This window comes from Doryrhamphus excisus, linkage group LG9 (assembly GCF_037039965.1).
Source record: "Doryrhamphus excisus strain RoL-2023G ecotype Guam linkage group LG9, RoL_Dexc_Guam_v1.1, whole genome shotgun sequence".
Lineage (NCBI taxonomy): Eukaryota > Metazoa > Chordata > Actinopteri > Syngnathiformes > Syngnathidae > Doryrhamphus > Doryrhamphus excisus.
This window is the reverse complement of record NC_136365.1, coordinates 15,884,294-15,906,256: the sequence shown is the minus strand read 5'-3', so window position 1 is coordinate 15,906,256 and position 21,963 is coordinate 15,884,294. Positions and strand designations below refer to the sequence as shown.

At 40.7% G+C, this 21,963-nt stretch overlaps 1 protein-coding gene across 2 annotated transcripts in view; it reads right to left on the bottom strand.

The window, feature by feature from the left end:
• plppr2b (phospholipid phosphatase related 2b) overlaps nt 1-20,619 on the bottom strand; it is a 59,805-nt gene extending 39,186 nt beyond the window's left edge. Inside the window, exons 1-2 of one of the 2 annotated variants that reach the window (XM_058091595.2) lie at nt 20,229-20,619; nt 11,869-11,976 (exon numbers count right to left, since the gene is read on the bottom strand). In XM_058091595.2, coding sequence (XP_057947578.2) covers nt 11,869-11,976 — 108 coding nt within the window. In that variant the 5' untranslated portion in view covers nt 20,229-20,619. The remainder of the gene's footprint in view (nt 1-11,868; nt 11,977-20,228) is intronic. The other variant, XM_058091596.2, reaches the window with a different exon arrangement.
• Between the last annotated feature and the right edge of the window lie 1,344 nt (nt 20,620-21,963).

Genomic DNA, 21,963 nt, shown 5'->3' with positions numbered 1-21,963 from the left:
CGGGTACTCCGGTTTCCTCCCACATTCCAAAAACATGCTAGGTTAATTGGCGACTCCAAATTGTCCATAGGTATGAATGTGAGTGTGAATGGTTGTTTGTCTATATGTGCCCTGTGATTGGTTGGCGACCAGTCCAGGGTGTACCCCGCCTCTCGCCCGAAGAAAGACAGCTGGGATAGGCTCCAGCACCCCCCGTGACCCTCGTGAGGAAAAGCGGTATAAAATGAATGAATAATTGGATACTGGGCTGCATGGCGGTTGAGTGGTTAGCACGCAGACCTCACAGCTAGGAGACCAGGGTTCAATTCCACCCTTGGCCATCTCTGTGTGGAGTTTGCATGTTCTCCCTGTGCATGCGTGGGTTTTCTCCGGGTACTCCGGTTTCCTCCCACATTCCAAAAACATGCTAGGTTAATTGGCGACTCCAAATTGTCCATAGGTATGAATGTGAGTGTGAATGGTTGTTTGTCTATATGTGCCCTGGGATTGGCTGGCCACCAGTCCAGGGTGTAACCCGCTTCTCGCCCGAAGACAGCTGGGATAGGCTCCAGCAACCCCTGCGACCCTCGTGAGGAAAAGCGGTAGAAAATGAATGACTGAATAATCGGATACTGAATTAATCATCAATTAACTGATTAATCATTGCACCTTTAATTTCTGCCCTAGAAAAAAAGTCTGAAAATGACAGATTCTCATATATTTGAAGTCTTGAGAAACCAGAAGATGGTACCAAACAACTATTCCACAAGTGAGTCAGAGCTTTTCTTCCTGTCACTCACACACACACACACCAATGACCGGCAGAAACTGTCTCAAAGGGTGTTGGCAAGTTCTAAAACAAGTAATGGTGCTAATTTTAAAATAATTCACAGCAGATACAGAAGCAGACATGCTCAACCACTCACCTGGTGGGCGGGATTGTGTAAATAAAAGTGCATGTAGTTACGGCAAACTACAATACGGTATCCCAAATTAATGTTGTTTTGATTCTTTATAGTGGTTACCTGCTTTTTATATTTGTGCAGCAGTTAAAAATGTCCTTTAAGAGCAATATAAACAAGAGGAGCGCTAAGTCATCCCCAAATTAAAGACAACATACGTAATATTTCAATCAGCTCTAAACATGACATCATAAACATGAACTCCCTCTTCATGGCTCATTTGAATCATACCGAAAACATCAAAAGAGGGTTTACATCAGTTATCTTTGCTTTTAGTCTAATTGGAGACTCTACTTTCTTCACAGGTGTGAATAGCTGTTTTTCTATCTCACCTGTGACCTTAATGAGGACAAGAAAATGAATGAATTTCTGATTTTGTTATTGGATGAAAAATGACAAACCATATACCAATGCAAATGGAACATAAAATCCTCATAGCTGCACATATGGGAATAATCATGGTTAGCACGCCTCCCAGTGTCCTAAACTGGTATTACAGGACAATGCACAAAGTTGGATGAACAAAGATAAGCTAAGTGAAGCCGGACAGTAGACAGGCCAGAGGGACAGAACCTTAAAGCGGGAATTAGGAACAATACACTGCGGAAATGGAGAAGATGAACAGTTGTAAGAATACAATGCGGCAGAGCTAACCTCTGGAAGAAAAAAAAAACATTGAAGGTAGCAGCAGAGACGAGAAAAAAAGAAGAGGATGTGAACAAATATGAATGACAATATGCTGCAGGGTGTCGTGGAGATTTAATATAAAAATGGTCAAGTGTGAGGAAGAGGATCATAACATCTTCACCAGATGCCACCTTTTTCTGCCCACTTCCCACCTCATTCTGTGCCTATTTATCTGGAATTCATAGCTTTTCCCATGATTGTTTCCATTCCTTTTCCTCTCAGTCTCAGTTATAAATTATATATTATAGAATTTATCTTTTAAATGAGCAAAGGTCTTGAAAATAAGTTTATTAAATGTATACGCAACAGCTAGTAAACAATGAGTTGTCATAAAACAGTGCAACTTGCTCCTGTTTATGTCGACAAGCCACCAGTATGTTCTTATTCACAAATAAGAATATGGCCGACCACTTTTGTTGACATAAAATTTGAGACCCGTTCTATGAAATCAGTGTGTGTTTTTAGCGTGAAACGGTCTAGTTACAAACTGTGAGTTCATATTCAGGGCAAAGTAAGATGAAAAAGTGTTAACCTGGATTCTACACCACAGGACATTTTTTTGTCGACTCCTCCATAACCAATTCAAACAAATCTAAGAACTGGTTTGGTACCTATTCAGGTTTTTAAAAATATCCCCACATTTAGTATCATTTCATATTTTCAGTGAAAATTTTTCCCATTAAAAATGATGACCAATTTAAATGGCGTCTTCTGCTGTGTGAAATATATTTTAAAATTTTCCTTTACTTGAACATTACCAGTAGACAGGTCAGAGGGGCAAGAAACAATACAAGCAGTTGATGTTTGCTAAATACAAGGATGAAGAGTCTTGAACCAGTCATGATGTGCTATATATATCACTATATTGACACTTACTATGGTACCCATTGTGTCATTGGATGCTCATATCACCTCGTACTTTGGTGTGTGACAAAAAAAAAAATTAAATAACAAACTACAAAAAACAAAAATACAAAAAAAACCTTAAAAACCTACTGGTACTTTGGTGCGTCATCAAAAAAAAACTTAAACTATCTTAAGAAAGCAGGAGGTGAACAAATGTAACAGTTACTGATTGTAAAAGTACCAGATGGAGGGGTAGGATTTAAAGCTTTGCTTCTTCCTACTCCTTTTGGACATGTGGAACTGTGAACTGATTATGTGATGCATTCAATTGTAATCTGATGCATGTTCAAATGAAATAAAACCATTACCATTCTCCTAATTCTACTGCTTGTGTTGTTCAAATCAACAACTGTCGTGCATTCATCATTTTGATTGGTGTCTCATTCCTCCAGCAAATATTGTATGAATTAATTAATCACACCATAAATTTGAATAAATATGAATATTGCCATGTGTATGCATGTTTTACTGACCTCCCGCCAGGAAGAGAGTTCACTCTGTGCATTGGTTTCAGCACCTTGGTGTATTTGTTCCATAGAACAACGGCATGAATAGAGTGAGCCCTTTCTGTCAGTCATACATTCTCTTTGGAGTGGTGGCGGGTCGTTAGCATACACAAAGAATGAGAAAGTGGCTGATTCCATGCAGGATCAATGTCATGTCTCATCAATACAACATTACTGCCACCTAGTGATCAGTATATTATATGTAATTTGGGGTCGGCAGTCCTTCAATTATGAACCAAGATCTTGAAAAGAGGGGTCGACTTATCATGGGGGTCAATACGGTACTTGACCTCATTCAGAGCATGCAGATGAGATAATGAGCAGTGGAAAGAGGATGTGATTCATTCATTCATTTTCTACCACTTGTCCTCACGAGGGTCGCGGGGGTGCTGGAGCCTATCCCAGCTGTCTTCGGGTAAGAGGCGGGGTACACTCTGGACTGGTCGCCAGCCAATCACAGGGCACATATAGACAAACAACCATTCACACTCACATTCATACCTATGGACAATTTGGAGTCGCCAATTAACCTAGCATGTTTTTGGAATGTGGAAACCAAAAAAAACCCACGCATGCACAAGGAAAACATGCAAACTCCACACAGAGATGGCCGAGGGTGGGATTGAACTTTAGTCTCCTAGCTGTGCCTGCGTGCTAACCACTCGACCACCGTGCAGAGGATGTGATTATGTCAAATAAAATCAATTCAGTTTTGACACTAGTATAGATAATTAGGTTGCAGTGCCACAGCCTACAGAGCGATAAGGACCTACTGTACCTACTGTAATGTACCCCCCCACCCCCACCACCCCAACTCAATTTCAAGTGGTAACAGGTGGGAAGCAGGCATCTAACAAGTGTTTCCTCCAGACAGCCGAGAATTCCCAGCACAGCAGCAAGTCAGGCAGGTGCTATTCATGGAAATAATGAGGGGATGGGAAAGTACAGTACTGTGTCTTTGTGCCGTGGTGAGCGTATTATACATTATTATCCATGTCAACGTGCATATTGAAGAGGGATTGAGGCCTGAATAGAATTTGTGTGAAGGTGTTTAATTAAATAAGCATAAAAATGAACTCCAGAGTTCAATCACTGAGATTTTAATACAAGTGTGCAGATTCTCATTCATGTTGTTGTGCTAGAAATTGTCCAATTGGGAGGTTAGACACCAGCATTTTTCATTTGGTGTAGTGTATGTGTGAGAAGGTAGCCACTTAGCGAGTGTGGCTGGTCTTTCACACATGGAGAAAGTGTGAGGTTAAATTTGGTTGGGGGTGTGTTTTGGCAAGAATAATACTTTTTGGAAGAAAAGATTTTTTTTTTTAGCGAGGGAGGAGGAGCTAACAGACTGAACAAAAAGTATTGCCTGCAGGCAGACAATGCAAGGAAGCAGTGTCAAACCGGGATGGGAATAAAGATGAAGAGTGAATGCAAAAGGGGAAAGGAAGATGTTTTGTTGTAAGGAGCTGTGCACTTGATGCAGTTGAGATGCTATTTATAATTGGTGCAGTCGGTGCCGTGCTGGATTCGTAACAGTCATGAAGAAAGAACACCACCCCTTCTGTCTGCATGCTGTGATCTCAGCGGGTGATTAACAGAGGATGACCATTAAAACAAACAATAATAAAGCAGGGCATGAAAGCTTTCTCTGGAAGACTTTGATGTGACTAATAATATTAACAGGGGTTATCTTCACATATGAGCTAGTATATGAGGCGCATCTATGCTTGGATTTACACTCCAGGTGTAAGTAACTGCAATGATTTTTGGGGGTGTACTGTTAATTTACATGTATTATTAAGTGACCCATGCACACATGTCAAAAATACTACTGAAATAATGCAATATTAAAAAGATTTCCTCATTTAATGGTCTATTCTATGCTTTCACTATAGTTTTGATTTACCGATAACATTTACATAATAAAATGTTATGCAGTACAGTCATTTGTGTAGACATGTGACTTTGATCACGGTATTTCGATGCTGTGAGACTTTACAGTTTAGTGCCATTCATTCATTCATTCATTTTCTACTGCTTATCCTCACGAGGGTCGCGGGGGTGCTGGAGCCTATCCCAGCTGTCTTCGGCCGTACACATACAGACAAACAACCATTCACACTCACATTCATACCTATGGACAATTTGGAATTGCCAATTAACCTAGCATGTTTGTGGAATGTGGGAGGAAACCGGAGTACCCGGAGAAAACCCACGCATGCACAGGGAGAACATGCAAACTCCACACAGAGATGGCCGGGAGTGGGATTGAACCCCGGTCTCCTAGCTGTGAGGTTTGCTCGCTAACCACTCGGCGTGCAGCCGTGCCATTCCTCACGAGGGGATGCTAGAGCCTATCCCAGCTGTCTTCAGGCGAGAGGCAGGGTACACCAACACCCTTTGAGACAGTTTCTGCAGGTCATTGGTGTGTGTGTGTGTGAGTGACAAGAAGAAAAGCTCCGATTCACTTGTGGAGTAGTCGTTTGGTACCATCTTCTGGTTTCTCAAGATCATAAATATATGAGAATCTGTCATTTTCATACTTTTTTTTTAGGGCAGAAATTAAAGGTGCAATGATTAATCAGTTAATTGATGATTAATTCAGTATCCAATTATTCATTCATTCATTTTCTACTGCTTTTCCTCACGAGGGTCGCAGGGGTTGCTGGAGCCTATCCCAGCTGTCTTCGGGCGAGAGGCGGGGTATACCCTGGACTGGTCGCCAGCCAATCACAGGGCATATATAGACAAACAACCATTCACACTCACATTCATACCTATGGACAATTTGGAGTCGCCAATTAACCTAGCATGTTTTTGGAATGTGGGAGGAAACCGGAGTACCCGGAGAAAACCCACGCATGCACAAGGAGAACATGCAAACTCCACACAGAGATGGCCAAGGGTGGAATTGAATCCCGGTCTTCTAACTGTGAGGGTTGCGCGCTAACCACTCGATTGCCGTGCAGCCGTGCCATTCATTGATATCCTATTTATATTCCATCTTTTCCATTCCATCTTTTTCCATTAACGGTGCCATGAACCATATCTGAACATGGCCAGACGGGAGAAAAAAAAATCGTAATTGAGAGTTGATGTGCGGCACAGTGATTCTATCCTCAGAGATTATAATATGTATACACAGTACAATAATACTATCGGGATTACACCCTACGTTTTACTTCTGGAGCATATTCTTTGTAGCTTTCTACTCACTCCAGACTTTGTTTTCTCTCTCACTGTATGAACTTACCATCAGTGTACTCAGGAGGTGTTTTTCTTTATTTTTCTCAATATCGAGCACAAGATAAACATAATATGTGCCAAGCGTATTTATACTGAGGAGCAAGATTCAAATATGTGTGTGGACATGCCCTTCAATGCATAACCTGAGCATGCACAGTATGTCAATGGGAGAGATGCATGCAGAGCTCTTGTAAAATTGTGGAGTTGCATCATCACCTCTCGCCTAAAAAAGGTAAAAGGCATATAAATGATTTGGGAGCAAATGAGTTAATAATGAATCCTACTTGCTGTCTGGAACCAATTAACCACAATAAATGAGGGACGACCGGATAGTGTTGTAATGATTATAATCTATAAGACAATATTTCTGCTTTTTGGGAATGGTAAAATAAATGCTGGCTTTCACATTCAAGAATGAGCAAATGGAAAGAAAATGATGACTCACAGGAGATGTAAAGGATAAAGTAGAGAGTTGAAACTTGGAAAGTTTGAGCCCAAGACAGAGAGATAATGACAAACCGGCCTTGATAAGGAACATAGCCATCATCGCATTCATTCTGGATGAGGAAAATGGCCGATGAAATAAAGAGCAGCAGGGAGTCTGCAACATCACTGCAATATAGAGAAATGAACTAATAAAGACATACGTAGGTAATGACATGGCAATGTAAAACAACAAAGGAGTGAGCGCCCTATGTTGCTATGTTACAGCAAGCTGCTTCAAGAGGAACACAACAGCGGGAGGGCTTGTTTTCATACATGTAAATATACTTACACTCTCATTCAGGTGCCAATAACATGGTAGCCAAATCAGAATATATGGAGACTGGCCCGAAGACAACTGGGATAGGCTCCAGCACCCCCGCGACCCTCGTGAGAATAAGTGGTAGAAAATGAATGAATGAATGAATGGTGTGCACACACTGAATAGGTGCATAGGAAGGTTTACCATAGAAGACAGGTCTGCTGACCTGTGACAAAAATTGAAAATACTGCAGACAGAGGTGCAATGGAATATCCATCCATCCATTTTTCTCCACTTATCCGGGTCCAGGTCGTGGGGGCAGCAGTCTTAGTAAGGAAGCCCAGACTCCCCGGTCCCCGGCCACCTCCTCCAGCTCCACCGGGAGGACACCAAGGCGTTCCCAGGCCAGCTGTGAGACATAGTCCCTCCAGCGTGTCCTAGGTCTGCCCCAGGGCCTTTTCCCGGCTGGGCATGCCCGAAACACCTCACCAGGGAGGCGTCCGGGAGGCATCCGGACTAGATGCCCGAGCCACCTCAACTGACTCCTCTTGATGTGAAGGAGAAGCGGCTCCACTCTGAGCCCCTCCCGGATGGCTGAGCTCCTCACTTGAGCATGGAATATAGGAAACATAATGCATATGTTGAGTGGAGAGAGGAGGCAAAGAGGGGTGATCATGTAGAGCTCCGGAAGGTAAAATATACATTATTACTCAAGGCAATGAGTTCTGGAGAGCAGTGACACTTGATGGATCTTGGATCTGCCGAATAAGAGCGACAGGGGAGAGGTTGAGAGGCTGTCAAAGAGAATAATGGGCAGTGCACCAAGTGTTATAATAAAAAAAAAGAAAGCTGAAAACATCCTTTTATCTCTAAAGGATGCTGAGAATGAGCCAATGGAAGAGAACAAGAGGAGAAATAAAAGCGAGCTTAATGCGCTGAGTGAACCTGCAGGGATTGCAGGATATTGTGTGATGGCATGTGTGTCCTGTTGTACACAATAAGAGTATTAATGCGTTGGATGCTACACTAAGAAGACATGGTCGCAGGTTGGAGGATGTTTGGAAATAACACAACACCAAGAGATGGGATCTTACATCCCATAAAACAACAATCTATACCGTAGTATGCGTATCACATGTCCTCCCTACAGGCATCTCAGGTCTCTTCCTCCAAACTAAGCTGCAGTCACTATCTCAAAACCTGGACTTTGGACTTATCCTGTCAGAATGCCATTCAATTCTTAAACCTCAACGCTTTAATAATTGACATCGCTGAGCAGAAAGACGAGAACAAAGCTCATTCAGCTCATTGTTGCAGTGCGGCTCAGAGGACCTGCAGGCCTGGAATGCATCTGCAGTGGCACAGGCTAATTGGGTTTCATTCCTAATTAGGTCAATTTATTAGGGATTTATTCCATTGGCTCCTTCAAGGATTACACTGAGCAGACAGGGAATGATGGAAGTTGTGGGAAGAGTTAAGGAATATTTTATGAAACAATGGATTTCCTCAGGAAAAAAAAAACTGAATTTTTTTTCATTCCTCACAGTTAATACTGGAGAGATATATCCCATGAATATTGTCTTGGGGTAAATAGAACCAGTAAAAAAAGGTTCCACTGTTCAAATTGAAATCAAATTCACTGATCTGGAAGGTATGACAATTTTAATGTATTTATGACCAAAAATTCGGTGTTTTTTGTTTGTATTAATGAAAAAAAAATCAGTTTTTTTCATGAATAAAATTCACTGATCTGGAAAGTATGGCAATTTTAATGTATTTATGAAAAAAATCTGTGTTTTTTGTAATTATGAAAAAAATCTGTTTTTTCATAAATACATTAAAATTGCCATTAAAAAAAGCTGTGGGTTTTTTGTATTTATGAAAAAAAAAAAAAAATTCATGAATACATTAAAATTGCCATACCTTCCAGATCAGTGAATTTGATTTCAATTTGAACAGATGAACCTTTTTTTTACTGGTTCCATTTACCCCAAGACAATATAAAAAATATATAAAATAATAAATAATAATAAATAAATAATATATTAATATATTAAAAATATATGAATAATATATAATATAAATATATCACATATATTATATATATAATATAATATATTTATACAATATATAAATATATAATATAAAATAATATATTAAATAATATATATGAAAAAAACCAGTTTTTTTCATAAATACATTAAAATTCCCTTACCTTCCAGATCAGTGAATTTGATTTCAATTTGAACAGTGGAACCTTTTTTTTACTGGTTCCATTTACCTCAAGACAATATTCATGGGATATATCCCTCCAGTGTTAACTGTGATGAATGATAATTAGTATGACTGCATACAATTAAAGCCGGAAAGTTAAGTCGGCTAAGTAAAGGTCAGTAATCACAAAGCAATACATCCAGCACATAACATCTGTCTTCAAACATGATGCTCGTCTGGGGAAGCCACAATACTCTTATCTCTGAACTTCCTCAGACACTCTCTCAACATCCTCACTACAATCAGAATGTCAAATATCCATAACAACTAGGCCAACTGTGGTTTTGTTATCTTATTAAAAAGAAAAAAAAATTCATACCCTGTTGGAACAAAAGTGGAATGGAGCATCAGTTACCATGGCAATGCATTTTTGTGAGAATTCGCCAAGATTCCTTGCTATCATAATGCAGTGCAAAACTATGTGTGGTTTCAAACAATACAAGGAACCTGCAAATTTGGTTTACCTAAAAACTGTTAAGATCCTTCCCCAAAAGTAAACAGGTAAATCAGGTAAAATTAATATTGCGGAAGATTAGACAAGTAAGAAGGCACATGTTAAGGGTACCTTTTCATCCCTTGTTTATCATTTCAATTATAATAAATGGAAATTATTTGTAGTTGTGGCATATAAAACGTGTTTATGATCGTATAAATACAGCTTTTAACATGTCTAGAGCCCTCTAAACATGAACCAGTATTCATATGTACTGTACATGTACTGATGCAAATGGTAACTGTGTTGTACCAATGTGACGACGCCCACGTCCCCCTGCTTGTTACCACTTGTATGACATTTAAGACTTCAATAGCAAGCCCCAGTCTCTACTTTCATAAACGCTAAGCGACACAGGAATGTCTTCTCATGGCCCAAACTGTACCAGAAATCTATCTATCTCGCGTTAATTTGGAACTGCCATCCTCTGATCATTTCCAGAAGTGCTAATTAATCAAATCCATCATGTTATGGGAGTCAGTGGACTGAATAAAAGCCTGCTAATTCTGTCACTTTCCCAGCTGATGCTCATTGTTGTTTTTAATCCGCCCTAAGAAGCATGTGAAGCCGCGGAAAAAAGAACTGTGCAACAGAGTGAGAGTAAGAGAAGACAAAGATGAAGGGAACATTCATATGCAAATGAGCCACTTGTCCATCAAACAGATATGTAAGTGGAGTCATCATCTCTCCATTATAATATACTGTACACTAACTCATATAGCAGCACTCCGTTATTCAGATGAATGCATTTGTTCTTATGTTGGTTGTAGACGACAGCTATATCCTCATCATTTGAATGATGCACTATGATGTTACATAAAACCACACAGCAGCACCTCTTCCCACCACGTGCATATCTAATTAGGACCAGCTGGTCTGCTCTCGCAACGTATGTGCAACCCAAGCGAAGAAGACAAGTGCAAACAGTTTTGTAGCACTGAATGCGACGTAGAACTTTAACGTTTGTGACTGGATGAGATTTTAAAATTCATGTTATGTTAAAAGTGAGTCCCCATAAAACTAAAATCATGCTGTTGGGTAACAGCAGAAAGGACACGCACCAGCAAATACAAATAGACGGTGTAGACATTGAAAGGGTGAAGGAAAATACATTTCTGGGGATCACAATAGATAAAAATATGAGCTGGAAACCTCATATTACAAATATACAACATAAGGTGGCCAGAAATATTTCAGTATTGAACAAAGCAAAATTTGTTCTTAATCAGAAATCACTCCACAATCTTTATTGCTCCCTGGTTCTACCATATCTTACTTATTGTGTGGAAATATAGGATAATAACTATGAAAGCAATCTTCACTCGCTAAATGTACTGCAAAAAAGGCCAGTAAGGATAATTCATAATGCCACCTACGGAGAGCATACTAACTCCTTATTTCTAAAATCACAAATACTTAACTTGCTGATATAGTTCATCTTCAAACAGCTAAAATAATGCATAAGGCTAAAAATAACCAATTACCTAAAAATGTCATCCAATACTTCTCTACAAGAGAGGAGAAATATGATCTCAGGGAAGAACTACATTTGAAACACTTATATGCTAGGACTACGTTAAAAAGCCATAGCATTTCAGTATGTGGAATCAAACTATGGAATGGATTGAGTAAGGACCTCAAACAATGCACAACGATGAGCCAATTCAAGAAACAATACAAGCAGTTGATGTTTGCTAAATACAAGGATGAAGAGTCTTGAACCAGTCATGATGTGCTATATATATCACTATATTGATAGTTACTATGGTACCCATTATGTCATTGGATGGTCATATCACCTTGTACTTTGGTACGTGGCAAATAGAAAAAAAAACTTAAAAAAAATTAACTATATTAGGAAAGCAGGAAGTGAACAAATATAACAGTTACTGATTGTAAAAGTACCAGATGGAGGGGTAGGATTTAATAAGCTTTGCTTCTTCCTACTCCTTTTGGACATGTGGAACTGTGAACTGATTATGTGATGCATTCAATTGTAATCTGATGCATGTTCAAATGAAATTAAACCATTACCATTACCATCATTCGGTGTCAAACATCCACACTCACCTCAACAAGGAGAAAGCAGGGTACAATATAGGTGCTTGTCTTCTGCTGGCCTCTGTCCTCAAGAAGTTTCATCTCCCGCCTCTGGGCCACCAGCCGTGTGTCAATCATCTGGAAGGGTCATTGGTAAGCTTCAGTTCATTTCGTTTGTTCCGTGTGAGTGCTCTAATGGGTGCTTGGGGATGCACAATGAGGGAACACTTCAAGTTCAAACAAAGGAATAAAACACAAAATTTGTGTCTTTTCATTCATTCATTTTCTACTGATTATCCTCACGAGGGTCGCGGGTGTGCTGGAGCCTATCCCAGCTGTCTTCGTGCGAGAGGCGGGGTACACCCTGGACTGGTCGCCAGCCAATCACAGGGCACATATAGACAAACAACCATTCACACTCACATTCATACCTATGGACAATTTGGAGTCGCCAATTAACCTAGCATGTTTTTGGAATGTGGGAGGAAACCGGAATACCCGGAGAAAACCCACGCATGCACGGGGAGAACATGCAAACTCCACACAGAGATGGCCGAGTGGAGAATCGAACCGAGGTCTCCTAACTGTGAGGCCTGTGCGCTAACCACTCGTCCACCATGCAGCCTTTGTGAGTTAAACTTGATAAAAAATATTAATTCAACTCGGATAAATGTATTTATTCATGACTCTCACTCACAAAAGCAGTCTCAGACAATTTGGAGTCATGTGTGGTTATGATAGGCTATATCAGGGGTCACAGAGTCAATCGCAGAAGAGGCCAAAACTCACGAACCAAACAGAAAGCAAGATGAATGAAACCGAAACTCAGTCATAGTGCACACAGAACAAAAAACAACTTGCCAAAGCCTAATTTATTGCAAAAAAATGTACCTGCAGGATATAAAATGTAATTGTGTAACAGCCTTAGCTGTTTTGAATGATACACTGTTGGTTGATGTCATGTCATATGTAAGAGGTTGCTGACACAAGTTGCATTTCACTTTCTGGAGCCATCTTTAACCTTTTCAAAATACTTCCACACTTTGGATGACTTTTAGTAGCCATTATGAGCCAATGAGTCCGTCAATATTGACCTTCTTCCCAGCAGTGTTGCCAACTTGGCGACTTTGTTGCTAAAGCTGGCGATATTCCAATCACTCCCAGCGACATATTTTCTCAAAAGCGACCAGCCCCAAATCTTGCTACTTTTTCTGGTGTCGATAGAGAGTTTTCTGGTGTTCGAGGACGTAAAAGTGAAAACACATACTGATCGCAGGTTGTCTTCTCATTGAGCAACAATACGTGCTCTAACACGCAATCAGTGCGCTGTCAGCTGCCGTGGCACACTGAGAGCATAGTGGAGAGCTAGGCAACACATTTTACAGAATGGGATCTAAAACACAAATCTTAAACTTCATTCCGTGTCGTGCAATATATATATTAATAATAATATTTTTTTTATATTCAGTTCACACAGTATAAATTTTAGTAGTTCAAATATATAATATTTCACCGTTTCGATTTTGAACTAGTTTAAAGACTGACCTTGTTATTAAAATAAAACACAATCTAATAAATCACATCCATCACCACCTAAAACTGTTCACCGTTTACTAGTGCAATTGTAAAACAATATTAAATATAAAGTGGTTTTCTTTATTTATGCTTTTTAGCCTATGATGAATGTGTGTTTATTTCTTCACACCCTGTAAACAAAAACCACAACAAATAATAGTGTTGTTTCATGCGATTAAATCAATTTGTAAACACGGAGCTACATATCCGGAAGTCCTCAGGAGCACTTGGGAGTGTAACCAATCACAGCGAGTATGCGTACCTAGAGGAGTGCCGTGGGCGGAGAAATTAACTACAGAATATAAGACAATTCTGACAATAAGACAACCTGTTTTTCAAGACCCATTTTTTGAAAATAATACATTTTCATTCATTCATTTTCTATGGCTTATCCTCACGAGGGTTGCGGGGGTGCTGGAGCCTATCCGAGCTGTCTTCGGGTGAGAGGCGGGGTACACCCTGGACTGGTCGCCAGCCAATCACAGGGCACATATAGACAAACAACCATTCACACTCACATTCATACCTATGGACAATTTGGAGTCGCCAATTAACCTAGCATGTTTTTGGAACGTGGGAGGAAACCGGAGTACCCGGAGAAAACCCACGCATGCATGAGGAGAACATGCAAACTCCACACAGAGATGGCCGAGGGTGGAATTAAACGCGAGTCTCCTAGCTGTGAGTGGTGTGCTAACCACTAAAATACATTTTAGGACTGACTTCAAGCTTAAGAGAGAAGTGGTTTGGTGCCACCTCTTGGCTTTCATGTATACATCTCTCAAATCCAAATATACGTAAGTAATATACTTTAAATATTCCTTATACCCAAATGAAAAAACCCAAAAGGGATGTTGCCTACAGTACAGCTCCACACGTTGCAAAAAAACAACTACCCTTTTTGCTTGATTGAGCACCCATTGTTTGTTCAAGTATATCTTATGAAGCGTCTGCTAAGTGTATTTTTATGTAGACCCACTCTGACAGTACCGTTCAGTACATGCCCATGCAGTGATTCCCACTAAGAGAAAATCCCTCTTCATGTCACACAAAACACACACCCAGGTAGGTAGACAGGTAGGTTAGACAATCAAAAGAATATTTCAGGACAAAGTGAGATAGAAAGAGGAGAAGACTACTGAAAGCATAGAAGTGATGATCAAAAACAAAAGCCTGATAGAAAAAGATAAGAGAGAGACAAAGCCATGATGCAGATATTCACAGAAGAAGAAGAAGAGAGGGTGAAAGCAAGCAGACTCAGCAGTCGAAAATAATAATAGGGAGCTAAAATGATAAAAGTTGATTGGTAAACTTCTCCAATTCTAAAAGGAACCTAAAAGGAGAACTGCACTTTTTGGGAAATTATGAATCTCAAAGTTGGTCTTGTTTTTTTTTTACCTGAGGACTATTTTGAAGTTACCAGCTCAACAAGGAGCACACGTCTTGTGCTGAAAGATACAGCTATACCATCAGTCGGCATCCCAATGAGAGCGTACATTTATATTACAATTAAGGATCGACCGATACATCGGCCGGCCGATATTTGCGTTTTTTCCTTGTATCGGTATCAGCCGATACTCGCGTGGGTTCGGCGATGTATTTTTCCACCGCATGATTTACAGTCCGGCATCCGCCGGGGCAGCTTTGTGTTGCGGCAGACGACTCCGCAACACACGTAGTCGCCCCGCCCCCACTGTTGAATCACAACAAGGGCGTGATTTCAAAGGTAATAGAGTTAGCTTGCTTTTAACATTTTACTAAGCCCATCACATTTCACTGGGTGATCGCTAGGCATAACAGTTTATGTCATGGTGTGACAACAAGACCAAAAACATCACATACCAACGCAACAGACGAATAAAAGCACTCTCACTAGCGTCACACTGCGGAGAAAATTTAAACTACGCACATGGTTGAATATTTATTCCTTTTAAAGTTGATAATGCCGTTTAAATGTGTGTTTAAGAAAGCTGAATCCTACTGTGTTCAGAGTTTACATTTCAATAAATATTTGTTTAAACATGAGACCTGTAATATTTGTTATCATGGTCATTTTTTCATGTAAATTCAGGGATCAAAAGCAATATCGGCCACATATATCGGCCCAAGCAAAATCGGCCATCGGCTAAGGGTGATGGAAAAAAATCGGTATCTGCCCCAAAAAAAACATATCGGTCGAGCCCTAATTACAATATACATACAATTATACTATTCCATTCTCGGCACATTGATACATATTATGCTAGTTTTGTCAACAACAAAAGCGGTGACATGGGATGGCTGTGTCTTCCAGCAAAAGCAAAATCGGCCCAAGCAAAATCGGCCATCGGCTAAGGGTGATGGAAAAAAATCGGTATTGGCCCCCAAAAAAGCATTTTGGTCGATCTCTAATTACAATATACATACAATTATACTATTCCATTCTCGGCACATTGATACATATTATGCTAGTTTTGTCAACAACAAAAGCGGTGACATGGGATGGCTGTGTCTTCCAGCACAAGACGTGTGCTCCAGTCCTCAGGTAGAAAAATGCTGACGGCAAATGAGCATCTTGTTGAGTCTTTGCAGAGAAAGTGAGTGCTAGGTATCCACTCTTCTGTGTGTGAATGACGCTGAGACTAGCGATTAGCGATGTGTCGTGTTAGTTGATGAGCTAAAAATTGTTTTTCATGTTAGCTGCTATATAATAATAATAATAATAATATTGCTGTAGCTTGGTTAATATACAAGTCAGGTATGTAAATGGAACAGTGTTGGGGTTTTTTTTAGGTTGAGTGGTTTAGCGTCCAAATTTTCCTATGACGCTGGTTGCTAGCTAGCTTATATTAACTCGTTTTCTCGCACTAGAAAAAGGAAAAAAAAATGTGTTCATGTTTCACATAATGATTGTGAATGAAGTGGAACAAAAGAATGGAGAGGCAGTAACAAGGCGAAGGCCATTTTGGGACAAAAAAGCTTTTAAAGTTCCAATGTGATCAGATACTACAACACTCGTATTGCTAACATCACAGAGCTGCAAAATTATATTTTTATCAAAAGCCCAGAAGGGACAGTTTTTATTTTAGTATTCCGTTATTTGATGTAGTTGAACACCAGATGGTTGCGGTCTCACATGCTTATCTTCATGATGACAACTGCAAAGCTATTGCCACCTTGTCGCCCGTGCCCCGATCGATGGTTGTTACTGTTGAGAAGGCAGGTTTACAAAGCACAGAGAACCTGAACGCTAGAGATAGGTGGGAATGAATGTTGCCAATTTAAATACCCGCTTGTATTTTACTTCGCTAGTTTCTCTCAGTCCGTTCCTCTTTTCGGTGTACAGTTTATCACCCTGTGTATTTTATTTATGTAGATTTATCTCGTCTTGTCAAGGTACCTAAGGTACCTATCCCACGTCCCCCGCAAATTGATAGCTTTTTGCTTTTACGCTTCTTTTCCATTGCATCGTAACCACCATTTTACTTGCATCGTCTACCTGTGGAAAAAATGTGTCGACTTACTAACAACCCTGACAGTCATTCGCCTCCATTGTCAGAAAACCGAAGCGAATGCAGTCGCCCCGCGTTACATTGCGAATATCGCATTTTGTCAAAAATGTATTCATGAATAAATAATTGCCTGTTATTCTATCAGGAACTGGTCCGTTTTTGGCTGCTTATTTTGTCTTTCGTCCTCATTTAGTTTCAAACTCATTCTTAAGTTTATAATAAATAATTCAGACGCTAACTAGTTAGCTCGATATATTGCTCTGCTTTGTGAGATCCCATAGTCTCCGCATAAGCGGGGCGCAATGTGATATAAACAAACCTAGCAGTACAGTGGGAATGTATAGTATGCCTATGATTGCCAGATTGATGTCAGGCTGGCATGAACATATTAATTAAATGACAAATGTCATAGTGAGGCTAATGTTGATCGATTTTATTAATCGATCCATGTTATGTTCAAGATACTACTACTATAATGATAAGGAACCTTTCCAATGCTAAGTGAGTTATTGTGCCTTATTATTGCTTGCCCATGTCTACTATACTTTGGTAATACGAGTATAAAGGTGGCGGCACGGCGGTCGAGTGGTTAGCGCGCAGACCTCACAGCTAGGAGACCAGGGTTCAATTCCACCCTCGGCAATCTCTGTATGAATGAATGTGAGTGTGAATGGTTGTTTGTCTATATGTGCCCTGTGATTGGCTGGCGACCAGTCCAGGGCGTACCCTGCCTCTTGCCCAAAGACAGCTGGGATAGGCTCCAGCACCCCCCGCGACCCTCGTGAGGAAAAAGCGGTAGAAAATGAATGAATGAATGAGTATAAAGGTGACTATAGGGGTGTTATTTCTTGTTATTTTCTTGTTTAGTAATGTAAAAAAAAATCTTTGGAAAGTCATGAACAGGGTTTTTATGGTATAATAGAAAAACATTCAATTTATTAATATTGAATCCTACTTTGCGGAAATTCCCTTATAGTGGTCGATTCTGGAACCAATTAACCATGATAAATGAGGGACGTCTATAGAACTGAGTCAAGCATGTTCTTGTGTTTTGTCAAATCTCCTTTGAACAAGTTGTAGTTGGTTCTACTAAGATATATTTTCAATGTGTAACCCATCTGGTCCAACCAGCACTATGTTGGCATCTTGTTGCTTCTTCTTTCTCTTAGGGCTTTTCCTTTCAGGGGTCGCCACAGCAAATCAATCTCCTCCATCCAACCCTGTCTTCTGCATCTGTCTCTCACACCATCTACCCTCATGTCCTCCTCCACTATATCCATAAGCCTCCTCTTTAGTCTTCCTCTACGCCTCCTAGCTGTTAGCTCTAAACGTAGCATCCTACTACCAATATATTCACTATAGCTCTCCTCTAGACTTGTCCCAACCATCTCAGTCTGGCCTCTCTGACGTTATCGCCAAGGCCTCTGATGTTCTCGTTCCTGATCCTATCCATCCTGGTCACTCCCAATGTGAACCTCAGCTTACTCATCTCTGCTCCCTCCAGATCTGCTTCCTGTCTTTTCCTCACTGGCACTGTTTCTACACCAAACAACATGGCTGGTCTCACCACAGTTTTGTATAACTTTCCTTTCAATTTAGCTGAAACTCTTTTAACATACTGAAACAACATTGGCATCCGTTACACTCCCCCCAAACTGCACTCTCATCCAGGTCACCAATGTGACATTTTACGGTAGTGCTTGTACAGTAAGTTGATGACCACATTCAGTAAATGTGAGGTAAAATACTTCATTCTGAAGCTGGGTAACAAGACTTAAGCAGAACCAATTGAATCAAGGCTGTTTCAAAATGGGATGTAAAGAATGATGCACTCACTGATGCCGTCACATTTCACATTTGAAAAATTAAAATCTGTTGGTCCCGGCAGAGAACCAACCGCTCAGGAATCAAATCAATTTTTGATGGGTTCAGAACCTCTAAATGGTTTGTAATTTGATGTGTGAACCAGAACAAAGCTTGTTTCCTGCTGTTTGAAAAGAGGTCACAAAGACTTCCAGCCTCCACCTTCAGCTGTGTAATATGACTTATAAGTATGCAGTGTGCATACAAATATACTGTACACGTACACTTCAAACAATAGTGATGGGGTTAATTATTCATGCTGGTGATCTTATACTTTACATGGCCCTCTTTCCGTTGTATTGCAGTCTTCCTCGTGGGAGATGCTAATTCACTATGCTTGTATTCACTATGAGCTGAGTCTCAACTCATTAAATTTCTTAATGAATTTAACAGCATTCTATAAACCTACAAGATAGGAGCCTGCATTGATAATATGGGGAGATTTACAACAATGAAATAAATGCACATTGCAATTCAACCAGCCGTAACTCCCCGATCTAATGACAGTACCGTATTGATGTCTTATAGAATCTGTGTCAGACGCCGTGTCCCAATTACTTATCCGGTCCATCATAAAATAGAAGCCTCCTTTTTCCCCATCAGTCGTCTGTAATTATCTTGACTATATCTTCTGACACCATCATGGCAACTGTAAAGCTGAAGTTTTCCAAAGGAGTTTAAGCTTACAGTGCAGTTCAGCAAGCTTCAGAGGATAAACTCTGCAAGTGTATGTTGCTGTTTCTCTTGCTATTGTGACACTAATTTCTAAAGAAGGACCAGCCTCAACACAGGGGTTACATACAAATGTATGTTTATAAAATACATAAAAAATTGGCATATTTCAAATATAATTGCAAATGGTGATTATTCATGATGAATGAATATAACCTGATTAAAAAACTTATTAACACCCTCCACTCTATAGATACTGTCCTTAAATATCCTTAAATGCCTTTGGGATAATAAACGCCTCTGCCACTATACAGTAAATCAAATTGTGCTGCACACTGTGCTAAATTGACAGCTGTTCTGAATATACTGTCGACCTAAATCCTTCTTTATAAAATGCATAAGTACTTATACTGTACACACACACGCACACACCCACACACAAGTATTTTACGGGAAATACAGTTTACAGTAAAATGGGTCTTTCATGTGCCCATCTTCCAAAGCAAGAGATGCCATCGGGCATAAAGCTGGCATGACTGATTGTCTCTTGTGCTGCTGTACTTTCACATTGATGCGCTTCCAGAGGCTTTCCGTGGGCACAAAGTACCAGTTTGGTACGCACACAAGCACACACACATAACCGCACACTTACAGATAACATCCTCATCACAAATAATACACAAATATAAGTCACAAAAATATACATATTAACTTTTGTGTCAGTCCAACAAGTGGTGCTACATTTGCATCCATGCACACACACACACACACACACACTCGAAAACTCACCTTAAACCTTTCTTTGTTTCAAGCAATCTCCAGAGCTTCCGTAAAGTCCTCGTCTTTATTAGGATTCGCCCCAGCAGTCCATTCTGTGATTTGGTCTCTGGTCTCTTCACAAGCAGAACCTCCTTTCACTTCTACTGCTTGGTCACTGTAAAGTCCAAGATGAGTGAACAGAGAGCACACCCGTGCCAGACAACCCTGCACCGTCCCTGCCAACCAATTATCTGTCTGCAGTCCGCTGCTAGGTTGCCAAGATGAACATGATGATCTTCAACGGCACTTCAAGGCTAATTAGTCAAGTAAAGGGATCCACAGGCTCAGGATGCTGTGTGCCGCCGTTGCTGGTGAGTGAGAGATGATGTAGAGGGAAGGAAAGAGAGGGGGAGGGAGTGCAAGTGTGTGCGCATCTGCATGTCTGTGTGGGAGAGGAGAGGTGGAGAGAAGGGGGGAAAAAAGGAGAGGGTGGGAAATGGGAATACGAGAATGTGACAGCGGGAGCAGAGACGGGGAGCATGAAACGGCCAGAACGTGTGCCGAGTGAGGGATGCTGAGAGAGGAGGACCAAATGGTAGAGATCTGAATGTCTCGGAGAACCGTGGCTAAAATGGAAGACACGCTGCACTTCTAAAAACCCATTAAATCAGCACTGGTATACACCATGTATTACAAAACTCAACATAATACACATAAAAATACAAAATCGGTGTGACTCTCTGTACTGTATTATATCACATCAGCTGATGTGAGCAGTGTCAAGCAGTGTCCTTGCAGAACTAAAAGTGGGGCGTGCTCCGAAACCTGGTCCTAAATGGGTCATAGGCCTGCAAGTACAAGCACACCAGCAGTTTTTCCTACTTTTGTGTGGAATTTGAGCACATTTCTAAGTTTTACTCAGCGTATATTGTGAAACAGTTCACATCATGCATTCTGAATGAGGATTTTCCAAGTGTTGCCGAGTACGAAAGTAAAATAAAGTAAAATAAAGTAAAAACCCTCGGCCATCTCCGTGTGGAGTTTGCATGTTCTCCCTGTGCATGTGTGGGTTTTCTCTGGGGACTCGGGCTTCCTCATTCCATAAACATGCTAGGTTAATTATTTATTCATTCATTTTCTACCGCTTTTTTCTCACGAGGGTCGCGGGGGGTGCTGGAGCCTATCCCAGCTGTCATCGGGCAAGAGGCGGGGTCGCCAGCCAATCACTGGGCACATATAGACAAACAACCATTCACACACACATTCATACCTATGGACAATTTGGAGTCGCCAATTAACCTAGTATGTTTTTTTGGAATGTGGGAGGAAACCGGAGTACCCGGAGAAAACCCACGCATGCACGGGGAGAACATGCAAACTCCACACAAAGATGGCCAAGGGTGGAATTGAACCCCGGTCTCCTAGCTGTGAGGTCTGCGCGGTAACCACCCGACCGCCGTGCCGCCCGCTCGGTTAATTAGCGACTCCAAATTGTCCATAGGTATGAATGTGAGTGTGAATGGTTGTTTGTCTATATGTGCCCTGTGATTGGCTGGCCACCAGTCCAGGGTGTACCCTGCCTCTCACCCAAAGACAGCTGGGATAGGCTCCAGCACCTCGGCAACCCTCATGAGGATAAGCGGTAGAAAATTACTTAATGAATGGATAGTACTAGTAAGAGTTGTGTTGAAAAATGAAATCATCCAGTATTTAGAAAAAAAAGTACCAGTCCCTTTTGTCACAGGACAATTTGTCACTTATTCCT